The following is a 19,042-nucleotide window of genomic DNA, read 5'->3' as shown; positions in this document are numbered from 1 at the left end:
AGGAGGCTTTATGTGGATAGTTTACGTCAGACTGCGATGATGAATCGAACTGAAACAAACATGTAAGACTTTATATTTACTCTGTATGTGACTGAAGCAGGTGTGACAGGTGTGTTAGGCTGGGTGTGGCTGGCCTACTTGCCTGTTGCACCTCCTATCAATCACCTGCTGTGTAAAACACCGGTTCATTCCTAGTTCTTGACTTACCTCTTGTGCTGGCTACACCCAACCTTGCCACTTGTTCTGCCCATGCTGAGCTTTCAGACCCACTGACTCTCCACTCACATCTGATATACTTCGGACTGTTTGGACACATTCCTAGCTTTTGGACACTGACTCTTCTTGTTTGTTAAATAAAACAGCTTATTTCACTTTGTCAGTATATGGCTGTCTGCATTTTGGGTCCAATTTTTTCATCTGTACAGCACAGAAGAGAACAGCACCTTCATCACCTGAAGGAGCTCAGCTTCAAAGCCATCTTCTGTTTCACTGCCTGTGATCTCACTGAAATTCAGTAGTTCACATTTGATTGGGGAATCAGCCACAAGAACGGTGGCTCTGGAGATGGCTAACATCCTACTGCGGCGGATCGGCCTGTTGAAACTTCTTAAGCCAGGCAACCCAACTTGACAGCATGGCAGAGATGTGTGTTGGAACTGAAAAGATGTCGGCCATGCAATGGGACGAGGTGTAGCTTTGGAAGAAAAAAGTACTTTGATTCCTCTGTAGGCAGGTCGAGGGTCACTAGACCACAGATGGTGGGTTACCTGATCACAGATTCCTCTAAGAAATGTCGCCTTGTCGATCCTCAGGACCATCACAGCCAACTTTCTCAGCTTCCTGTCCAGCCTAGACTTTTCATCAACCCATGCACCGCGACTCCTCTGGATGATATAATGTCCTCAGATGTGAAATGGATCCTCATATGAACAGTGAGACACTGGTGAATCACAAACAATTCTGAGCAACTTTCAAGGTGGGATTGTAGAAGAACTCCCACAGTGCATTCAGAGTGCCAGCTGTGTCCATGTCTGCAAGTCCTCCAGGTAGAGTTGCTACAAACTCCCACAAAACCATCTGATCTTGAAGTCTGGTCAGATAAAACAGTGGCACTCAGCAGACAACAGCCTAGGAGACTTCGAGTGAATCCTCCTAAAACAACAGGGTAACGGATCGAGTCCAAGCTAAGTGAGAGATCAGAAACGTCACCAGGATGCTCACTGTTCACCTTCCTATTCCAAGAAAGAGGCGGAGCCTTATGCCAGCAGCCAGGAGCACTTTTACAGGTGGCGTCTTTAATTTAAGACTTGATATGAATCTCTGCTTCCTTAACTTAACAGCCTGAGACATTCGTCTTACGCTTGGAAACAGAACTGACATGTTTGTGATTACCTGTTGATCCAGAACACTGTGACTGAACTGGTTCTGCTGCTTCTGGTGTCTTACCCGGGCCATGTCCACAGTAAAATCTTCAAATAGCTTCCAGATGTGGTTTGATGTGTAGATTTCCTTCATCTCCACCTCAGTGTCCACATAGCAGTGGTTCACAAAATTCACATACGCAACTTTTACCTGAAGAAACAAAAGAAAGAAGGGAATAAAATCAGTCCAACAAATGGAGACGTTAAAGACAGCTCAAATTCAAATATGTGAGACTACATCAGCTGTACTTTCTGGATACAGAAGACCAGTGGTGGGTACAGATAACCAAAAAATTAACTTTGGTAACAGATAAGCAGATAACTGAAAAGTTATCTTTGATAAAGATAAACCGATAAACCACCCAAAAATGTATCGGACGTTACAGATAACCGATAAATTCCAGTATTGTCTCTGGTACATTTGCAACTACTAACAAGCTGAATGAGTTTTAACACCACGATCACTTTTGGAAGCATCAAAAGCGACAACAGACCCAAACAATGAGCCCACACTTCTATGTTTGAACATCTTGCTCCCTGCTGGAAGCTCTTGTTTACTACATGGCTTCATGCACAGAAGCACCCTGAGAGCAGCCACAAAGCCAGCTCTCTACCAATCACATCAATCATCAATTTTGTTTGTTTTTTTGCCAGCTTGCACTCGACCGAGACGGACGCACTTTTCTCTTCTCCCGCCCTCCTTATCTTTCCTGCTTCTGTGGTGTGTTGTCTGTGAGGCTGCAGCTTTGCTCTTCTGGAAATGACAAAAATGGATCTGTTAAAGTGGTCTCTGAACGCAATTGATACTATTTTTTCTACAAGACATTCGGGAGCGGAGGACCCGACCTGTCCTGCCGGGATGCATGTGATGGGTTACGTGATGGACTCGTGGAGGAGATGGCAGGTCATGTGCCTTTACATGCTTTCTGTGGAGGACGTCGAAGATGTGTACATATTCGGCTTGGTGGTGACCGGCTTTCTGATGTGTGGTGCGGGCACTCTGCTGGTTTACCGGAAAATCAAGAAAGTGGAAGCAGCTTTGATTGGTCCTTCCAGGCTGCCCTATATGATTGATTTGATTGGGAAGGCAGTGGCTGTGCAGTCGGCGGGGATTAACCGCGCGTTGGAAAACATCTCGAGCAAGATTGCAGCCCTGGAAACCCGCTATGACCGTCTGTGAAGACCACATTCTACATTCAGATGCATTGAGAGCCACTCTGTTCTCAGAACTGTGGAATCTTTCAGGCGTCTGCTAATCTGGCTATTCATTTGGCTTCCCCAAATACAGCTGCACTTCAAGGTCGCTGTGATAAAAACCTCCTCAGAAGATCAACACTTAAGCCTCACTCCCTGGTCTTCCCCCCTCCCCTCAGCTTCTCCAGCTCTGATGTTAACTGTGTTAGAACTGTCCAGGACTGCTCAGACTGCGCAGGGCTGCTCCCTCCCCCCTCCAGGATTGTCGGACAAGGCCGTTGACGGCGCTGAACAGGCTGCCTCCGGAGTGTTCTGATAAACTGGTCCTTTCAAATCTCGGTTGTCGTCCTGTGTCCTTGTTTTTGTTTCTGTGATTATTGTTTTTCTGTGCTGATGGGGATTTTTTTTCCTCATTGCCGCTGTGTAATGCAGCAGCTATGAGGGTTTTTTTTCTTCTCCTTTTCCCTCGTGTTTTGCTTTCATATATATGTTTTATGTACCGGGCCGGCCTATGTGTTGTGTGTGTGTTGTTTGTTATGGGTCGGTGTTGGTTTGCTCAGCCCTGCTGTTGACCAAGGCAGAGATGTACATCTGGAGCTGGTCCCCGGGCGCCTAATGGCGACTTCTGCTCCTACTGGCAAATAGGATTGGGTTAAATGCAGTAGCCACATTTCATTGTGCAGGGAAGATGTTCTTCTGTACTGTGCATATGACAATAAATTTCTTTGAATCTTGAATCACAACGCTCCGGTCAGGTGGAGGTTTTTGAAAATAAAGTCATGCTGACTTATGGTTTGGTGTGAATACTGATAGAATAACTCCATTAATGTCAATTCTGTCATTTGTACAAAGTTAAAATATAACATATATCTTTTAATGTTGAATAATGCACTAATTCTGAGGTTTTGTAACAAACACAGACAGATCGCAAAGGATTCTAGGTAGAAGTGCCTCTGCTAAACACTGATTGGTTCAGTCATTCATTATGTAAACCAACACGTTAATGTGACGTGTGTCGTGTGTTGGTGTTTACAGATAAATGTGCTTTTGTAAAATATTCCATTTTTTATTTGTAAAAACATGCATTTTTACGGAGCCTGGAAGTGTCATCGCAAAATGTTTTGCATGTGGAGAGAATGTGAGCTCATTTTATTAGTTTTATTATTTTTATTATTAGTTTTATGATGTGCGCACGTTTTATGATGTTGTAAAATGTGCATTCAATATTGACACATAAATGTTGGCTTTACACTGTTTACACTGAGTTTTGGCCCTTTTTCAGATGATTTTTCATTTGTGCGAGAATTTTTTGGACCGAGTTTCAGGTTAATCGCGTGTCCTGCATCGTGTAGTGTGCATGGAGTAACAAGCTGCATTTAACATCTCACAACCACCTCCTGATCGCCGATCGTATGGTCGAATGAAAATCAAACCCGTCTGATATGATTCTGGTCGGCCGTCGTGAGGGTATCCTGCTGCTGAAGAGCTACAAGCGTCCAACCACTCGCACTGTGCATGTGCAAACACCACAGAGCTGTCTTGTAATGTTTTTTTGTTGTTTTGTTTTTAAACTTTGATGTCTCCCATTGAGAATTTTTGTAAATTAAGTTTGAAAAAAAAAGCCTATGTTTTGCTTTTGGAAACACGAGTTCGACGTGTGGATTTTGAACGTACAATGTGTGTGAGAACATAAATCGGGTGCTCTGAACTTTTACACCGTGCGCCTCTGTGGTACAGTTTGAACTGAAACCGAGTACAGTGATTAAAAATATCATACAGTGTCTGCTCAGCTTCAGGACGAATACTGCCATGAGCTGCCATGAACACTACTGGCCAGTAGATAGCAGCAGAGGCCTTGAAAACTTGCCAAAACAAAATTCCAGATGATCTGTGTCTGCTACATTTAAGATGCGTAGAATTTAACAGATGCAAATACAATAACGTCTATAAACCCAGAGAATATATTCACAAGAGTTTTAGGCACTAGAGTTTAATGCTGTTGTCTGTGGAGCCTGAACAGAGTGTCTGAAATGCATTTGTCCTGTCGTGAACGTCCTGAGATTACCCTATCCTAACCATAATACACTGTTGGGCACAGCATGTGCTCACTAAAAATTAAAAATTAGCACATTACTTTAAAGCTAAAACATATATCTGATAGTTTCACTTTATAAAACTTCAGACATGACTAATTTTAAATAACTTGTCCAAAATTAGTTTGGTTAAAATTTGAACAATAAGTTAAAAATGTATGCCTCTGGATGACTTGGGTGATATTGCCCGTGTATCAGTATGGTGTTAAAGGAAATGATTTTTTTTTTTTGTGACCAGTTCTCCTTTGCCTGCAGAGGATGGAGCAGTTTCTCCTGGAAGCAGCTCTATTCTGTTTGCAGAGGGTGGAACTATACATCTGTTAGGAAACTTTTAACAGGTAGGTGTTCAATGATTTTAAATTTTAAAAATGTTTGCCGCTGTTCAGCTTTGTTTACTATGTTAGTGGTCTAAAAGTTAGCTCACAAAAATTTCTCGGAAGATAATTAGTCTGATAATGGCTTTTAAAGTTATCTAAAAAGATAATCCGATAATGAAAACATTATCTTCGATAATTATCTGTTATCAAATTATCGGAACTGTGCCCACCACTGCAGAAGACTGCTTTATGTTAATTTAATTTAATTTCAATTCATTACATTTATATAGCGCCAAATCACAACAAAGCTGCCTCAGGCGCAACACATAAGTAAGCGCGAACCTTACCAACCCCTAGAGCAAGAACACAGGCGACAGTGGTAAGGAAAACCTCCCTCTGATGATTTGAGGAAGAAACCTCAAGCAGACCAGACTCAAAGGGGTGACCCTCTGCTTGGGCCATTCTAATACCCTGGTCATACATAGCCAGAATCACGCAGAATGGTGTCAGAATGACGAATCGGTGCACATCCAAAAAGTGTGGGGTTTCAGTTCCAAAACACTCTGACAGCCATCTGCGAGAGTCCACATAGTTAGTCAAAATTGGCTGGTGGCCCCGAGTGTGATGCACATGTTCAAAACCCTCCAGGCACCATTGAGATGGGTCAGCTATCCGACAGTAGTCTGAGCGCCATCTGACCACAAATTAAATATTCTGAAGGCAGCATAAACATGATCCGAAATGATTTGAGCACATATGAGGGAACAATATATACAAAATGGTCTATGCCTTTTGTTGGTCTTCATGCCACATCTCAAAGCAATTTCTGTCTGCTATTACACAAAGGGCCACATCACAAACTTGCACTTCCATGGAGTTGACTTTTCTTCTCGGAATGTGTTCCTGCACTGAAAACGTCTTCTCACACCCCTCCCCCTCCTTCCATTCATATCCGTAAACAGAGCTTTATGCATCAATTGTTGGAGCAAGAGAGCTTGCCATAGGCTTATTCAATAACATTCACAGGCCAAGTAGTGAAGCATCCCTTCTACTCACACTCTTTGCTGCACCACGTGAGATTATATGAGGCCCTCTTACTCTGATCAATTCCATTCATATGCGTAACGGTGCTTTAGGCATTGGAGCGAGAGAGACTTATTTCAACAACATGGGACAACTAGTAACCCATCTTTTCTACTGACACTCTTTGGTGCACCACGTGAGATTGCTCTGCTCTACGAGTGGATATTAGAAAACCATGTGATGGTGAACCAATTCCTGATTGGACACTCACATTGCGCACATCATCAGACAGCTTCTATGAGGACTACAAGAATGGCTGCTTCAAAAGTCTGTGGAGTGTACTTTTCTGCAAAAAAAGTATGTTTCTTTCTAATATCATTAAAAAGTTGTGTATCATTAAATAAAACTTGTATTCCACCATCGACCCCAGAGGGTTTAAACAGTTTTCTTGGTATGGGATCAAATAAGCCATGTTTGTGCTTTTTGTAGACTTTACAAGTTTTGTCAGCACGCCTAGTGAGATACTATCAAATTCTGTAAATCTAGGTAATACCACAGTGATGGCGTCCACCTCAATAGCAGGGTGCAGTGAATGGGTTAACGCATGCTGAGATATGTTTAACCTAATGTCTTCGATTTTCTTCTCAAAGTAATCTAACAGATCTTGATGGAGAACCAGGAAATAAAGTCTGATGTTCTGAACAGTATTCCCACATTCATCTCTTGCTCTTCAGCCGATATTCATTGTTCAGTAAATTCTAATGCACATGTCACAAAAAAGCACTTTTCAAAACACTTCCTTAAACTCTGCCTTATGGTCCTGTGTCCCAAACCCCTGCACTTCCTGCCACCAACACCAAGAACCCTGGTCAGGTTTTACAGTTGCATCAGGAACTCTGGATAACTCAACAAAACAAGCGTTTAGATGTGACTGTGTGTTGTTCTTCTATCTGTACTCTGTGGACCCTGGTGGGTCTGTGTGGCTTCAGGAAACATCTTGTGGTCTGTACCTCAGTGATACAATCCTCATGTGTCACTACTCTGACCACGTCCTCTAGGGGTAGCAGTGAGGTACATTTGATTTCGGTGTAGACGTTCTTTCCCTCAGCACAGGCGGCCAGCAGCTCCACCAGAGAGATGTGATACCTGAAAGACAAAACACTCTGGCTGCCTTCACCACTTTCTTTTTTCTACCACCGCGTTATGTTTTGGCCCGTTTGTGTTGTGCTGCCTTGGTGTTTGCTCTGTTCCCCCTGTCTTCTTGTTCCCCCATGCACCGCGTGATGGAGCTGATTCATCTCACCCGCCAGTAATCATCAGCCACCTGCACTTAAACCATGGTCCTGCATCTCTACAATCAGCAAAAACTCAATTCTTCCTTCGTGCATTCTGCTTTTTTGATGGCTTTTTCCTTGTGTCGCCAGTCTTTCTGCCTCCAGTCAGCTCCATCACGGCCGCCTGGTCCTGGTTCTGTTGCTTTCCACCAACTGGTTCAGGAATTCACTCCCACCATCATTCTGGTCAAGTCAGCATCTCCCTGCTCCAGTGCACCCCCCCACCCCCCACGGACTCATACATTTATGAATTCATTTTGCTCACATAATAAAGTTGTTATTTGACTTTTCCACCCTGACTCCCTGCATTTTGGGTCTTAACCTTGTGTTCTGGTTTAACTGTGCAGCACGATGGCTTAGTGGTTAGCATTGTTGCCTCAGAGCAAGAAGGTCATGGGCTCGAGTCCCACCTGTGGCCTTTCTGTGTGGAGTTTGCATGTTCTCCCCGTGTCTGTGTGGGTTTCTTCTAGGTGCTCCGGCTTCCTCCCACATTTAAAGACATGCAGGTTTGGTGAATTGGAAACTTTATAACTGTCCAGGTCTCGCTGGCAAAAGAGGTCTCAATCTCAATGGGACTAACCTGGTTAAATAAAGGTTAATTTAAAAACAAAACTGTAACAGTGTAGCGCACATGCACGTGCACATGCAAGATGTTTGGACATTAAGACATAATTCACCAAATCAGTGGCCAACTCTAGGTTAAATCTGTGTGCACAGAAATGTCCACCACTCAAGGTTACACTGTGCTTCTCGCCTAGCATGTTGTTGAGGAAAGGTGTACATCTGTTTTCCGGCAGGTCCCCAAGCCGGGCGATGTAGTATTGACTGTTTACAAAACTGTCTCGACAATGTGTATGCAAACGATCATTCACTGCATTGTGCCAAGTGAAGATAACCATCTGCACCTGCTGTTCATGTAATCAGCCAGCCAGGCCCGTTGTGTTTCACTGCCAAGCTCCCTGTGGGGTACGAAGCTGGGCCGAGTCTTATGTAGGTTTGTGTGGCTGGAAAGTTTTTACTTTTGTGTGAATGAAGGACACGCCATGCTTGTTAGACTGTTGTTTGACTCAATTTCTACAATGGTTTGTCTGTTTGATTATGAACAGCCTGGAGCCCACAATTTTTTATATACCGTTATGAAATTTTTATAGAAGTTACATTAAACAATGTAACAAATATCAAAATTCAAGACCTTGTCAAAAAAGATCAAATTTCTTTCATATTTGAGAGGGTTATGTAGGATGGATCCTTTAATGACTGACAAAGTTGATTCGGATCTGATCCAGATTACAAATTTTAGATTTAACATTGAAAACCCCATTTAATGTATATTTTACAACCCCAGTTCCAATGAAGTTGGGACATTGTGTAAAATGTAAATTAAAAACAGAATACAATGATTTGCAAATCCTCTTCAAACTATATTCAGTTGAATACGCCACAAAGACAAGATATTTAATGTTCAAACTGATAAACTTTGTTTTTGTGCAAATATTTGCTCATTTTGAAATGGATGCCTGCAACAAGTTTCAAAAAAGCTGAGACAGTGGTATGTTTACCACTGTGTTACATCACCTTTCCTTCTAACAACACTCAATAACCGTTTGGGAACTGAGGACACTAATTGTTGAAACTTTGTAGGTGGAATTTCCATTCTTGCTTGATGTATGACTTCAGTTGTTCAGCAGTCCAGGGTCTCTGTTGTATTTTGTGCTTCATATTGCACCACATATTTTCAATGAGCGACAGGTCTGGACTGCAGGCAGGCCAGTCTAGTACACGCACTCTTTTACTACGAAGCCACGCTGTTGTAACACGCGTCGTGCAGAATGTGGCTTGGCATTGTCTTGCTGAAATAAGCAGGGACGTCCCTGAAAAAGACATTGCTTGGATGGCAGCATGTGTTGCTCCAAAACCTGGATGTACCTTTCAGCATTGATGGTGCCAACACAGATGTGTAAGTTGCCCATGCCAAGAGCACTAACACAACCCCATACCATCACACATGAATTTTGAACTGGTAACAATCTGGATGGTCTTTTTCTCTTTTGTCCGGAGGACACAAAGTCCATGATTTCCAAAAACAATTTGAAACATGGACTCATTAGTCCACAGCACACTTTTCCACTTTGTGTCTGTCCATTTCAAATGAACTCGGGCCCACAGAAGGCAGTGGCGTTTCTGGATGTTGTTGATGTATTGCTTTCACTTTGCATGGTAGAGTTTTAATTTGCACTTACAGATGTAGCGACGAACTGTGTTAACTGACAATGGTTTTCTGAAGTGTTCCTTAGCCCACGTGGTAACATCCTTTATACAATGATGTCGGTTTTTAATGCAGTGCTGCCTGAGGGATCGAAGTTCACGGGCATTCAATGTTTGTTTTCGGCCTTGCCACTTACGTGTAGAAAGTCCTCCAGGTTATCTGAATCTTCTGCTTATATTATGGACTGTAGATGATGGAATCCCTAAATTCCTTGCAATTGAACATTGAGAAACATTGTTCTTAAACTGTTGGAGTTTGTTTCAAAGTTTGTGTCACAAAGTGGTGATCCTCGCCCCATTTTGTTTGTGAATGGCTGAACCTTTTGGGGATGCTCCTTTTATACCCAATCATGACACTCATCTGCTTCCAATTAGGTGTTCTTTGAGCATTCATCAACTTTCCCAGTCTTTTGTTGCCCCGTCCCAACTTATTTGAAACATGTTGCAGGCATCCATTTCAAAATAATCACAAGATAAAAAGGTTTGATCTAAATTTGATCTGGATTGTGGATTTTGTGGACATTTGAATTTAATATTGAAAATCCCATTTTGTGTACATTTTGGATTATATCTCAATCACAAGTACCTCAATCACTCTCATTTGTGATGATGAGGTGCAAACTGACACACTCAGTACACAGATTAAGTCTGATCTACATCTGATCCATATTACGGATTTAGCGGATATGTTATTCTTTTTAACATTGAAAAGCCCTTATATTTTAGCTTGTGAAAAGTCACGTCTAACAGGACTTTGACCTTCAAATTTTTTTGACGGTAAAAATTTGTGGAATTGGAAACTAGTGTTGCCGTTGGTTTGTGCTCTACAAGCGCAGTGCTCTAGTCTTTTTTTTTTTTTTTTTTGTCTTTTTTAAAAAAAAATTTCTGTGGAATTTTCCATGTATATTTGCAAAATGCTTTTATTTATTTATGTATGTATTTATTCATTTTTGCCTTGTGTCTTCAGATGAGGAAGGACTTTGTAAACCTGTTCTGGAAAATAATACATAAGGAAATTATGACCAAAATCTTTGCAAAATAACAAAAAGCTATGAAATATTTGATGTTGTTGATATAACACATTTTCCAGACACTTGTTTGTTGTTTTACTAAACAGTTTGGGAGGTCCTGTGTCTTATACACTGAAAAATCAGAAATTCACTATTCATAATAATTATAATAATTATGATTTATAGTGGGTTTCCCCAGGAATCAAAGCACTAAACAAAATAAACTCCAATAATTAAACAATAAAATACATAATGCACAAAAACCCCAGATTAAAGGGCTGATAATACAGAAAAAAGTGTGACTTATATTCTGGAGAATATGGTCCTTTCTTTTCAATAATCTTTTCATAGGAAAATCAGTTTGTACCGAATTTTAAAATTATTTTATTACTGAATGTTGATATTCTTCATTCAAAAATGAAGTTTGTAACTTGGTAATTGGTAACTTGGTAATAACCTCACATATGATTTTGTTGGAATATTAATGTTCAGACATTTCAAACAGGTGTTTCCGTTGACACTAACATTTTTCCAAATCTAGTTGGCGGCCAAAGACTTTTGCAGAACACTGTATTTACACCCTGATGACAGGTGGTCACCGTGGTTACCTGAGCGGGCTGTCCTCGCTGATGCCCTCCCTGCTCTCTGCCATCAAATCCAACATGAGCGAAAAGGAGGTTTTGTCGTTGTAGAAGACGACCACGTCCTCGCCAGCGTTTGTCAACTGGACACACAAGAGACACAAACATCATGAAAAGTTCTACCAAAGCTGATGAAAAAGTCCAGCATCTGTTCAATGAGAAGCTTTGATGGATCTGCTGACCCAGAAGAAAAGGAACAGACCAGAACACACTGTGATGGACCTCAACTGCTTTGGGAGAACATTGTGTGGATTGATGAGTCCAAAGTGGACGGTGATGGTACTGTGACAGTCTGAGGACAGATGGTAGCTTCATGAAGTCTGTTCTCCACCAGGAAGTCTCGACGGAGGTCGTAGTTCATGGTGTCTGTTTAATGGCTCTGGGGGTATTTTCTTGGGTTTACTTCCCGTTTCCTTGTGTTCTCCTCCATGCTGGAGTTTATTCAAGCTTGTGTTTTGTGCTTCTTGTGTCATTTTGTGAGCTTTGCTTCTTTCATGGTCACTCAGGCTTCTGGTTTCCCTCCAATGTGTCCTCAACCGTCCACACTGTCTGTTTCCATGTGGACTACACTGTCGTATGGACAGCTGTTTGTGATTCGGTAAATCATAGTCTCCCAGTAACACCTGAGGCGTTCTCTGAGCAGTAAGCTGAGTTGGATGTGAACATTGTGACATGCAGCACATGGCCATTATATTACAAACAAGGCCGACTACTGAAGGTATGGAACAATCAGGACAATACCACCAAATGTCTAAATCTTCATCTGCACGCTGCTTTGCATGTTTATAAAAGTGTTTCGTAAATTAAACTTATTTGCATTATTAAGTTAATTTTTCACAGGAAGATTAAAAACGTGAACAAACAATTTCTGCAGCCAAAAGCCACCTTCAGGTCCTCACCTCCGTCATGATCATGTCCTGGCACTTCTTCACGTACTTGCCCTCAGCTTTGATGATGGTGTGGAGGAAGTTGAGGTACTGGACGTGGCGTCCGTGTGTGGCGAGGCAGTGGATGAAGTGCTGTAAGATGCTCTCTGAGATCTCGCTGCACAGCTGGTAGTTATTGCTGAAGATGTGCTGGACAGTCTCCGCCTCCAGCAACTACAACAAGGCAACAAAACGTCACATCAACACCTCAGATCACAATCAACTCAAGAAAAGGCAAAACAACATTCTGCTAGAAGCTGCAGCGGCCCATCACCACTTCCTGACACGGGCCAGGTGGGACATGGACAGATGACATGCGGTAGGCCACAGTCTAGTCTGGATGATATTCAGAGGGTGCGCAGATATGGAACACCTCCACCTGTGGACACGAGTGGCTTCAATTCAATTCAGTAGGTTCACCTCTTTTGTTCATGTTTGCAAGAACCCTGTGAGGCATCACCTGGATCCTCAGGGAAGCCACAGCAGGTCTGTGGCTGGTTCCTATGAGGTCAGTGCAGCTCTCATGTTGACATTAGGGCTCTAATGTACATTCTGCTGCCACAGGTAACACGACTACTAGTTTACTAGCGATGTGCTTTTGAGCTAAACTAGCAAATGCACTTTAACCTCCGGGATGGAAAAAAAAGCGAGCTAGGATCTGAACTCTGAGGATCCACATTTCATTACAGCATCCAGCAGATGGAGTAAAGAACACTGCAGCCTCTAGCGGGCAGGAGAAGGGAACTGTACCCCGGGAGTCAGGAACAGATTAAGGTTCTTGTGTAGCAAAGCCTGGTTCTCTTGGTTCCCCATGCAGAACTTCTGCAGGAACACGTGCGTGTACCTGATAATCTCCTGCATCTTCACGTCGTTCTGGACACAAAGAAGGTTCAATAATCAGACATCCAGACCCTGAAGCATCAACAGTCACATCGTGCAGTCGTTTCAGTCACGTTCAGTCATTTCAGTCACATTCACATGATCACAGATTATCTAGTTTGAAGTCACACGTACAGTTTAAATCTGTCTTTGGATTTTTTTCAAGCCAGATTATCCTCTGGGACTTGACCAGAGCCACGCGCTGACCTGAAAAATGCTAACCATAACACTACTACTTGAGCCCTTGACAGAGTATCTGTTAAAGTCGTAATAAGTAGATTAGGACAAGATGATGGTGACTCCTGATTCCAGCCAGAGTCCTTGTCAGGAGGTCTTACCTGGTCGTAGGAGACCTGCAGCAGGTCCAACATGACCTTATAAGCTCCCATGTTCTTCAGGAGCCTCTGCTGCTTCTTCCAAACTCCACTGCTGCACATCTTGTTCAGCCTCTCAAGGATCTACACAACCACAGAAGAACTGCTGAATGTGAACATGAAGCCCCAAAGAGTGAACAAACACCTGGAGCTGTTCCACAGAGAGTCCACAGATGCTGAAAGGATGACATTCTCATCTGCTGAACGTCTCTTTGTTCTCAGCACATTTTGGGACTGAAGTGGTCGTGACGTTTCCTTTGTTGTTGCTGTGATTCAATAGAGCTTCTTCCCCTTTACACACCTGGATTAGTGTTCACCGGTAAATTAAAAACTACTCACATCATTAGTTTCCAAAGCATCCTCACTGCACTGAATGAAATGCATGTGCATTGGAACCTGCATCCCTGTGGTGCAGTAGTTAGTCACCGCGGCCCAGTGGTTAGTCACCGCGGCCCAGTGGTTAGTCACCACAGCACAGTGGTTAGTCACTGTGGCACAGTGTTTAGTCACCACGGCACAGTGACTAGTTTCTGCTGTGCAGTGGTCAGTGACCACTGATGCAGTGGTTAGCAAACATGGTGCAATGGTTGACAGGACAGAATGTCGCAGAAGGTGCAGGATCAAAACCACATGACTACAAAACCAAGTTCTGACCTCTTTGACATTCTGGTAGTTCTCATTATTTTTCTCCAGTTTGTCCGGCGTGACTTCTTCTGTTGTCCCCTGCAAGATTGAATTAACAACACAGTGTATGTTACACAAACTTAAACCACAAACCAAGTTATTAAATTAATATACGTTGTGCATCTTGACCAGTTAAGATCCACATACAGCTATAGAGAGACTTCATTGCTCAGCATTGTTGGCGAGGTGTTTGCAAAGGTGATTGTCAACAGGCTGCAAGTGCTTACAGAATCCCAGTGTGGTTTTCAGGGCTGGCTGATCAACAACTGATATGATCGTTTCTTTGCGTCAACTTCATGAAAAGTGTAGCGAGCAAGAACAGCCGCTACACATGCTGTTCATTGACCTGATGAAGACTTTCGATCTGGTTAGCAGAAAGGGACGTTTCCCTCTCCTCAGGAGGTCTGGAAGCATTTGACTGAAGCATTTGACCATGATCTCTTCCTTTCATACCAACATGAAAGGTAAAATCTCTTTGAGTCCCTCTCCCATTAACAGTGGTGTCAAGCAAGGCTGTGTTCTCGCACCAACTCTTTTTGGAATTTTCTTCTCCCTCCTGCTGACCTACGCCTTTGATTCATCTACTGATGGCATCTATATCCACACAAGAGCCAATGGAAAATGATTCAACCTAGCCTAATTACGTGTTAGTGTTACAGACTCTCCATTCATCACCATCAACAACGCTGCCTTGTAAGTTGTAAACAACTTCACATACTTGGGATCCACCATCAGCAGCACACTTTCACTCCGAATAGAACTCATTTGTTGGCAAAGCAAGCAACCTAATGTCCAAATGGAGCAAGAGAGTGTGGGAGAACAAAGCATTATCAGAGAACACCAAGATCCAAGTCTACCAGCTTGTGTTTTCAGTATGTTACTTAACGGAAGTGAAGCATGGCCGACTCACATGAAGGAAGAACATCAACTCACTTCCTTCCACATGAGATGCCTCAAACGCATTGTGGGAGTCAAGAGGCTAGATCAAGTCACTCATGGTGCACTGCTGCAGCATGTGAAAATACCCCATTTGTTCTCCCTGCTCAGTCAGCAAGTGTTACACTGGCTGGGCCACGAAGATGGATGGACAGCAAAAGACATGCTGTTTGGACAACTGGCCCAAGGAACTAGATGTGTTGGATACCCCAACTGTGTTTTAAAGACAACTGCAAAAGGGACCTGAAATCTATAGCAGCATTTCATTGACAAGCTGGGAAACACAAGCCGTGGACCACTTTGCCAGACGCTAGTCAATCTGAGCAGGAATATCACTCGCCGACTCGGAAAGATCCAAAAATGCAGAAGACAAAAGAAATGGAAAGAAGTCTGCTGCCATTGCTAACAACCCTTCTGCATCAGAATTTATGTGCCCACACTGCAACAAGGACTGTCACTCAGGGACCAGCCTCTGCAGCTACACGAGAAGGAAAACCTGCAACATCTAACAATATGAAAGCTTTATGTGGGGTGTTTGTGTGTGGTGTTTATTGTGGTCTTTATGTGTTATCATTGTGTGTGTGGTCTTTATGTGTTATCTTTGCATGTGAGGTCTTTATGTATGGTCTTTATGTGTGGTCTTTGTGTATGGTATTTTTGTGTGTGGTCTATATGTGTGATCTTTGTTGTGTGTGGTCTTTATGTGTGATCTTTGTATGTAGTCTTTGTGTGTGTGTGTGTGTGTGGTCTTTATGTGTTGTCCTTATGTGTGGTCCTTATGTGTGATCTTTGTGTGTGGACACTGTGTGTGGTCTATATGTGTGGTATTTATATGTGGTCTTTGTGTGTGATCTGTATGTGTGGTATTTTTGTATGTGGTCTTTATGTATGGTCTTTGTGTGTGATCTTTTTGTGTGTGGTGTTTGTGTGCGGTCTTTATGTGTAATGTTTGGGTGAGTGGTCCTTGTGTGTGGTCTTTATGTGTGATCTTTGTGTGTGGTATTTATGTGTAATGTTTGGGTGAGTGGTCCTTGTGTGTGGTCTTTATGTGTGATCTTTGTGTGTGTGGTGTTTGTGTGCGGTCTTCATGTATGGTCTTTATGTGTAATGTTTGTGTTTGGTCTTTATGTGTGATCTTTACGTATAATGACTGTGTGAGTGGTCTTTGTGGGTGGTCTTTATGTGTGATCTTTGTGTGTAGTCTGTGTGTGGTCTTTATGTGTGGTTCTTATGTGTGGTATTTATGTGTCATCTTTGTATGTGGTCTTTATGTGTGTGGTCCTTATGTGTGATCGTTGTGTATGGTCTTTGTGTGCGATCTTTATGTGTAATCTTTTTGTGTGTGGTGTTTGTGTGCGGTCTTTATGTGTAATCTTTTTGTGTGTGGTGTTTGTGTGCGGTCTTTATGTGTAATCTTTTTGTGTGTGGTCTTTGTGTGTGAGGTCTGTATGTGGTCTTTATGTGTGGTCACTGGGTGTGGTCTTTACGTGTAATTATTGTGTAAGTGGTCTTTGTGTGCGGCCATTATGTGTGGTCTGTACGTGTAATGACTGAGTGGTCGTTGTGTGTGGTCTTTGTATGGGGTCTTTGTGTGTAGTCTGTGTGGGGTCTTTATATGAAGTCTTTATATGTGTCGTCTTTATGTGTTGTGTAGAAAGATTGAAGAGATTTTCATATTTCTCCCTCAACACTGCAGAATCTCATTAATCCAAGGAGGACTTTCAGTGGCTAAAGGCCACACGCCTACAGTCCCTGGGACTCTACACAAGCCTAAACTGCAGCCTCGTGATCTCCAACAGCACAGACAGCATGACAACAAGAACAAACATTCATCAACAGCTGATATAATCACATGGTCAACGGTTACTGTGGGAAACCTTTGTGAGGCCGTCCCCTTCGCACACAGCGACTGAATACAAGTTTTACTTAATTATACATAACTTTTTAATGATATCAGATAGAAACTTACTGCCGAAAAGTAAACTCTGCGGACTTTCAAACAAGCCCTCCGCCATGTTTGTAGGCCTCATAGAAGCTGTGTGATGATGTGCACAGTGTGAGTGTCCAAACAGGAATTGGTTCACCGTGACATGGTTTTCCAATAACCACTCATCGGGCAGAGCAATCTCATGTGTTGCACCAAAGAGTCTCAGTAGAAGAGATGCTTCACTACTTGGCCCGTGAATGTTGTTGAATAGGCCTCTTTGGCTCCAACAATAGATGAGTAAAGCACCTTTAACACATATGAATGAAAGTGATCAGAGTAAGAGGACCTCATATGTGAGGAGAGGTTGTGTTCAGTGCAGGAACACACTCCAAAAAGAACAGTCAACTCCATGGAAGTGCAAAGTTTGCGATGTGGCTCTTTGTGTAATAGACAGAAATTGCTTTGAGGTGTGGCATGAAGACCAACAAAACGCATAGACCATTTGCATTTGTGTTTATTGTTAGAACCTTTATGTTGTACATTCTTTTGTACAAAGTCCCAAAACTACCTTTATAAAGTGTCAAAATAGTTGTTTATTATAGTTTGCTGTGTGTTTTGAATAAATGTGTTTTCTGCTTCATTTTTTCCTCTTATTTCTGACTGTAAACTTTTATTACACTTATATAACACCAGTATAGCACATATATTCTGAAAGTACAGGTTGTCCTGAAAAAAATGAGACATACTAATTGACTGTGGGACGCAGGGTGAGCTTTTAACAGCCAGGTGAGTGAACTGCCTAAAAAATGCCCTCGGACCCCAGGGGGACACGACAATACAGAGTTCCATTCACAAATACCACTTACAACTATGAATGTTTTTTTAAGTTTCTGTTGTTTCACTCTAGGTCTCCACTTTGCCTTGATGTAAAATCTGAACTTCTTTTGATGCAAAATCTGAACTTTGTTTTGATGTAAAATCTGAATGTATTTTGAAGTCAAATCCGAACTTTGTTTTGCTGTCAAATCCGAAGTTTGTTTTCATTTTCTATTTTCTTTCATGCGCCAGCCATGTAGTAATACACGATGGAGACAGTAACTGTCCCGCAGCAAATCGGCCACGTGATTGAAAACCTTCTATAGATAAGATATAAAATTATGCATTTTGTGATTTATGTTCATTGTGTTTGTAAATCTGTGTGGACCCCAGGAAGAGTAGCTGCAGCAGAGTTGCAGCTACTCTTCCCTAATGCGGATCCTAATGAATAAATAATTAAAGGTCATATGCCAACTTTGTTTTGATGTAAAATGCGAACTTTGTTTTAATGTCAAATGCGAACTTTGTTTTGATGGCAAATGCAAACTTTTGTTTTGATGTCAAATGCGAACTTTTGTTTTGATGTCAAATGCGAACTTTTGTTTTGATGTCAAATGCGAACTTTTGTTTTGATGTCAAATGCGAACTTTTGTTTTGATGTTAAATGTGAACTTCATTTTGATGTAAAACCTGAAAATGTTTTGATGTAAAATCCAAATTTTGTTTTGACGTTAAGTCTGAACTTGGTTTTGACGTTGAATCTGAATTTTGTGTCAAATACAAACTTTGTTTTGATGTTAAATACAAACTTTATTTTGATGCTAAATCCGAACTTGGTTTTTCTGGAATCAGCCTTCATGCTGGAGGTCATTTTCAATCTTTTTCACCTCTCCTTTTTCCTTTTTGTCTTTCTTCTCCTTCTTCCCTTCGCCTCCTCCGGAGCTCTTCTTCTCCACCCACAGCTCAGATTTCTCCACCAGAGTCCGCAGTCGATCCAGATCAGCCTTGATCAGCTTGTAGTTCTCCACATCCTGAGTGGAGATCAGCAGCTGGACCTGCAAACAGCAGGCTTCGGGTCATTCTTCTTCTCACCGCTTCACCTCAGTAAGAAACAACAAACATAAATCTCAGCTAAAGATGGACCAAACGCAGCCGAGAGATGAATGTGTCGTGTGTTGCGCTTCAGTGGCTGGAACAAAAAT

At 42.2% G+C, this 19,042-nt stretch overlaps 1 protein-coding gene across 1 annotated transcript in view; it reads right to left on the bottom strand.

Moving 5' to 3' along the window:
- Positions 1–19,042, bottom strand: part of itpr3 (inositol 1,4,5-trisphosphate receptor, type 3) — a 230,263-nt gene that overhangs the window by 63,082 nt on the left and 148,139 nt on the right. The window contains exons 25-32 of the mRNA XM_034171879.1: positions 18,728–18,895; positions 14,132–14,200; positions 13,442–13,561; positions 12,975–13,097; positions 12,198–12,398; positions 11,266–11,381; positions 7,059–7,194; positions 1,447–1,572 (exon numbers count right to left, since the gene is read on the bottom strand). Coding sequence (XP_034027770.1) covers positions 1,447–1,572; positions 7,059–7,194; positions 11,266–11,381; positions 12,198–12,398; positions 12,975–13,097; positions 13,442–13,561; positions 14,132–14,200; positions 18,728–18,895 — 1,059 coding nt within the window. The remainder of the gene's footprint in view (positions 1–1,446; positions 1,573–7,058; positions 7,195–11,265; positions 11,382–12,197; positions 12,399–12,974; positions 13,098–13,441; positions 13,562–14,131; positions 14,201–18,727; positions 18,896–19,042) is intronic.

Source organism: Thalassophryne amazonica, chromosome 6, assembly GCF_902500255.1.
Source record: "Thalassophryne amazonica chromosome 6, fThaAma1.1, whole genome shotgun sequence".
NCBI lineage: Eukaryota > Metazoa > Chordata > Actinopteri > Batrachoidiformes > Batrachoididae > Thalassophryne > Thalassophryne amazonica.
Note: the sequence above shows the minus strand (reverse complement) of the source record. Positions and strands in the feature narration are given on the sequence as shown.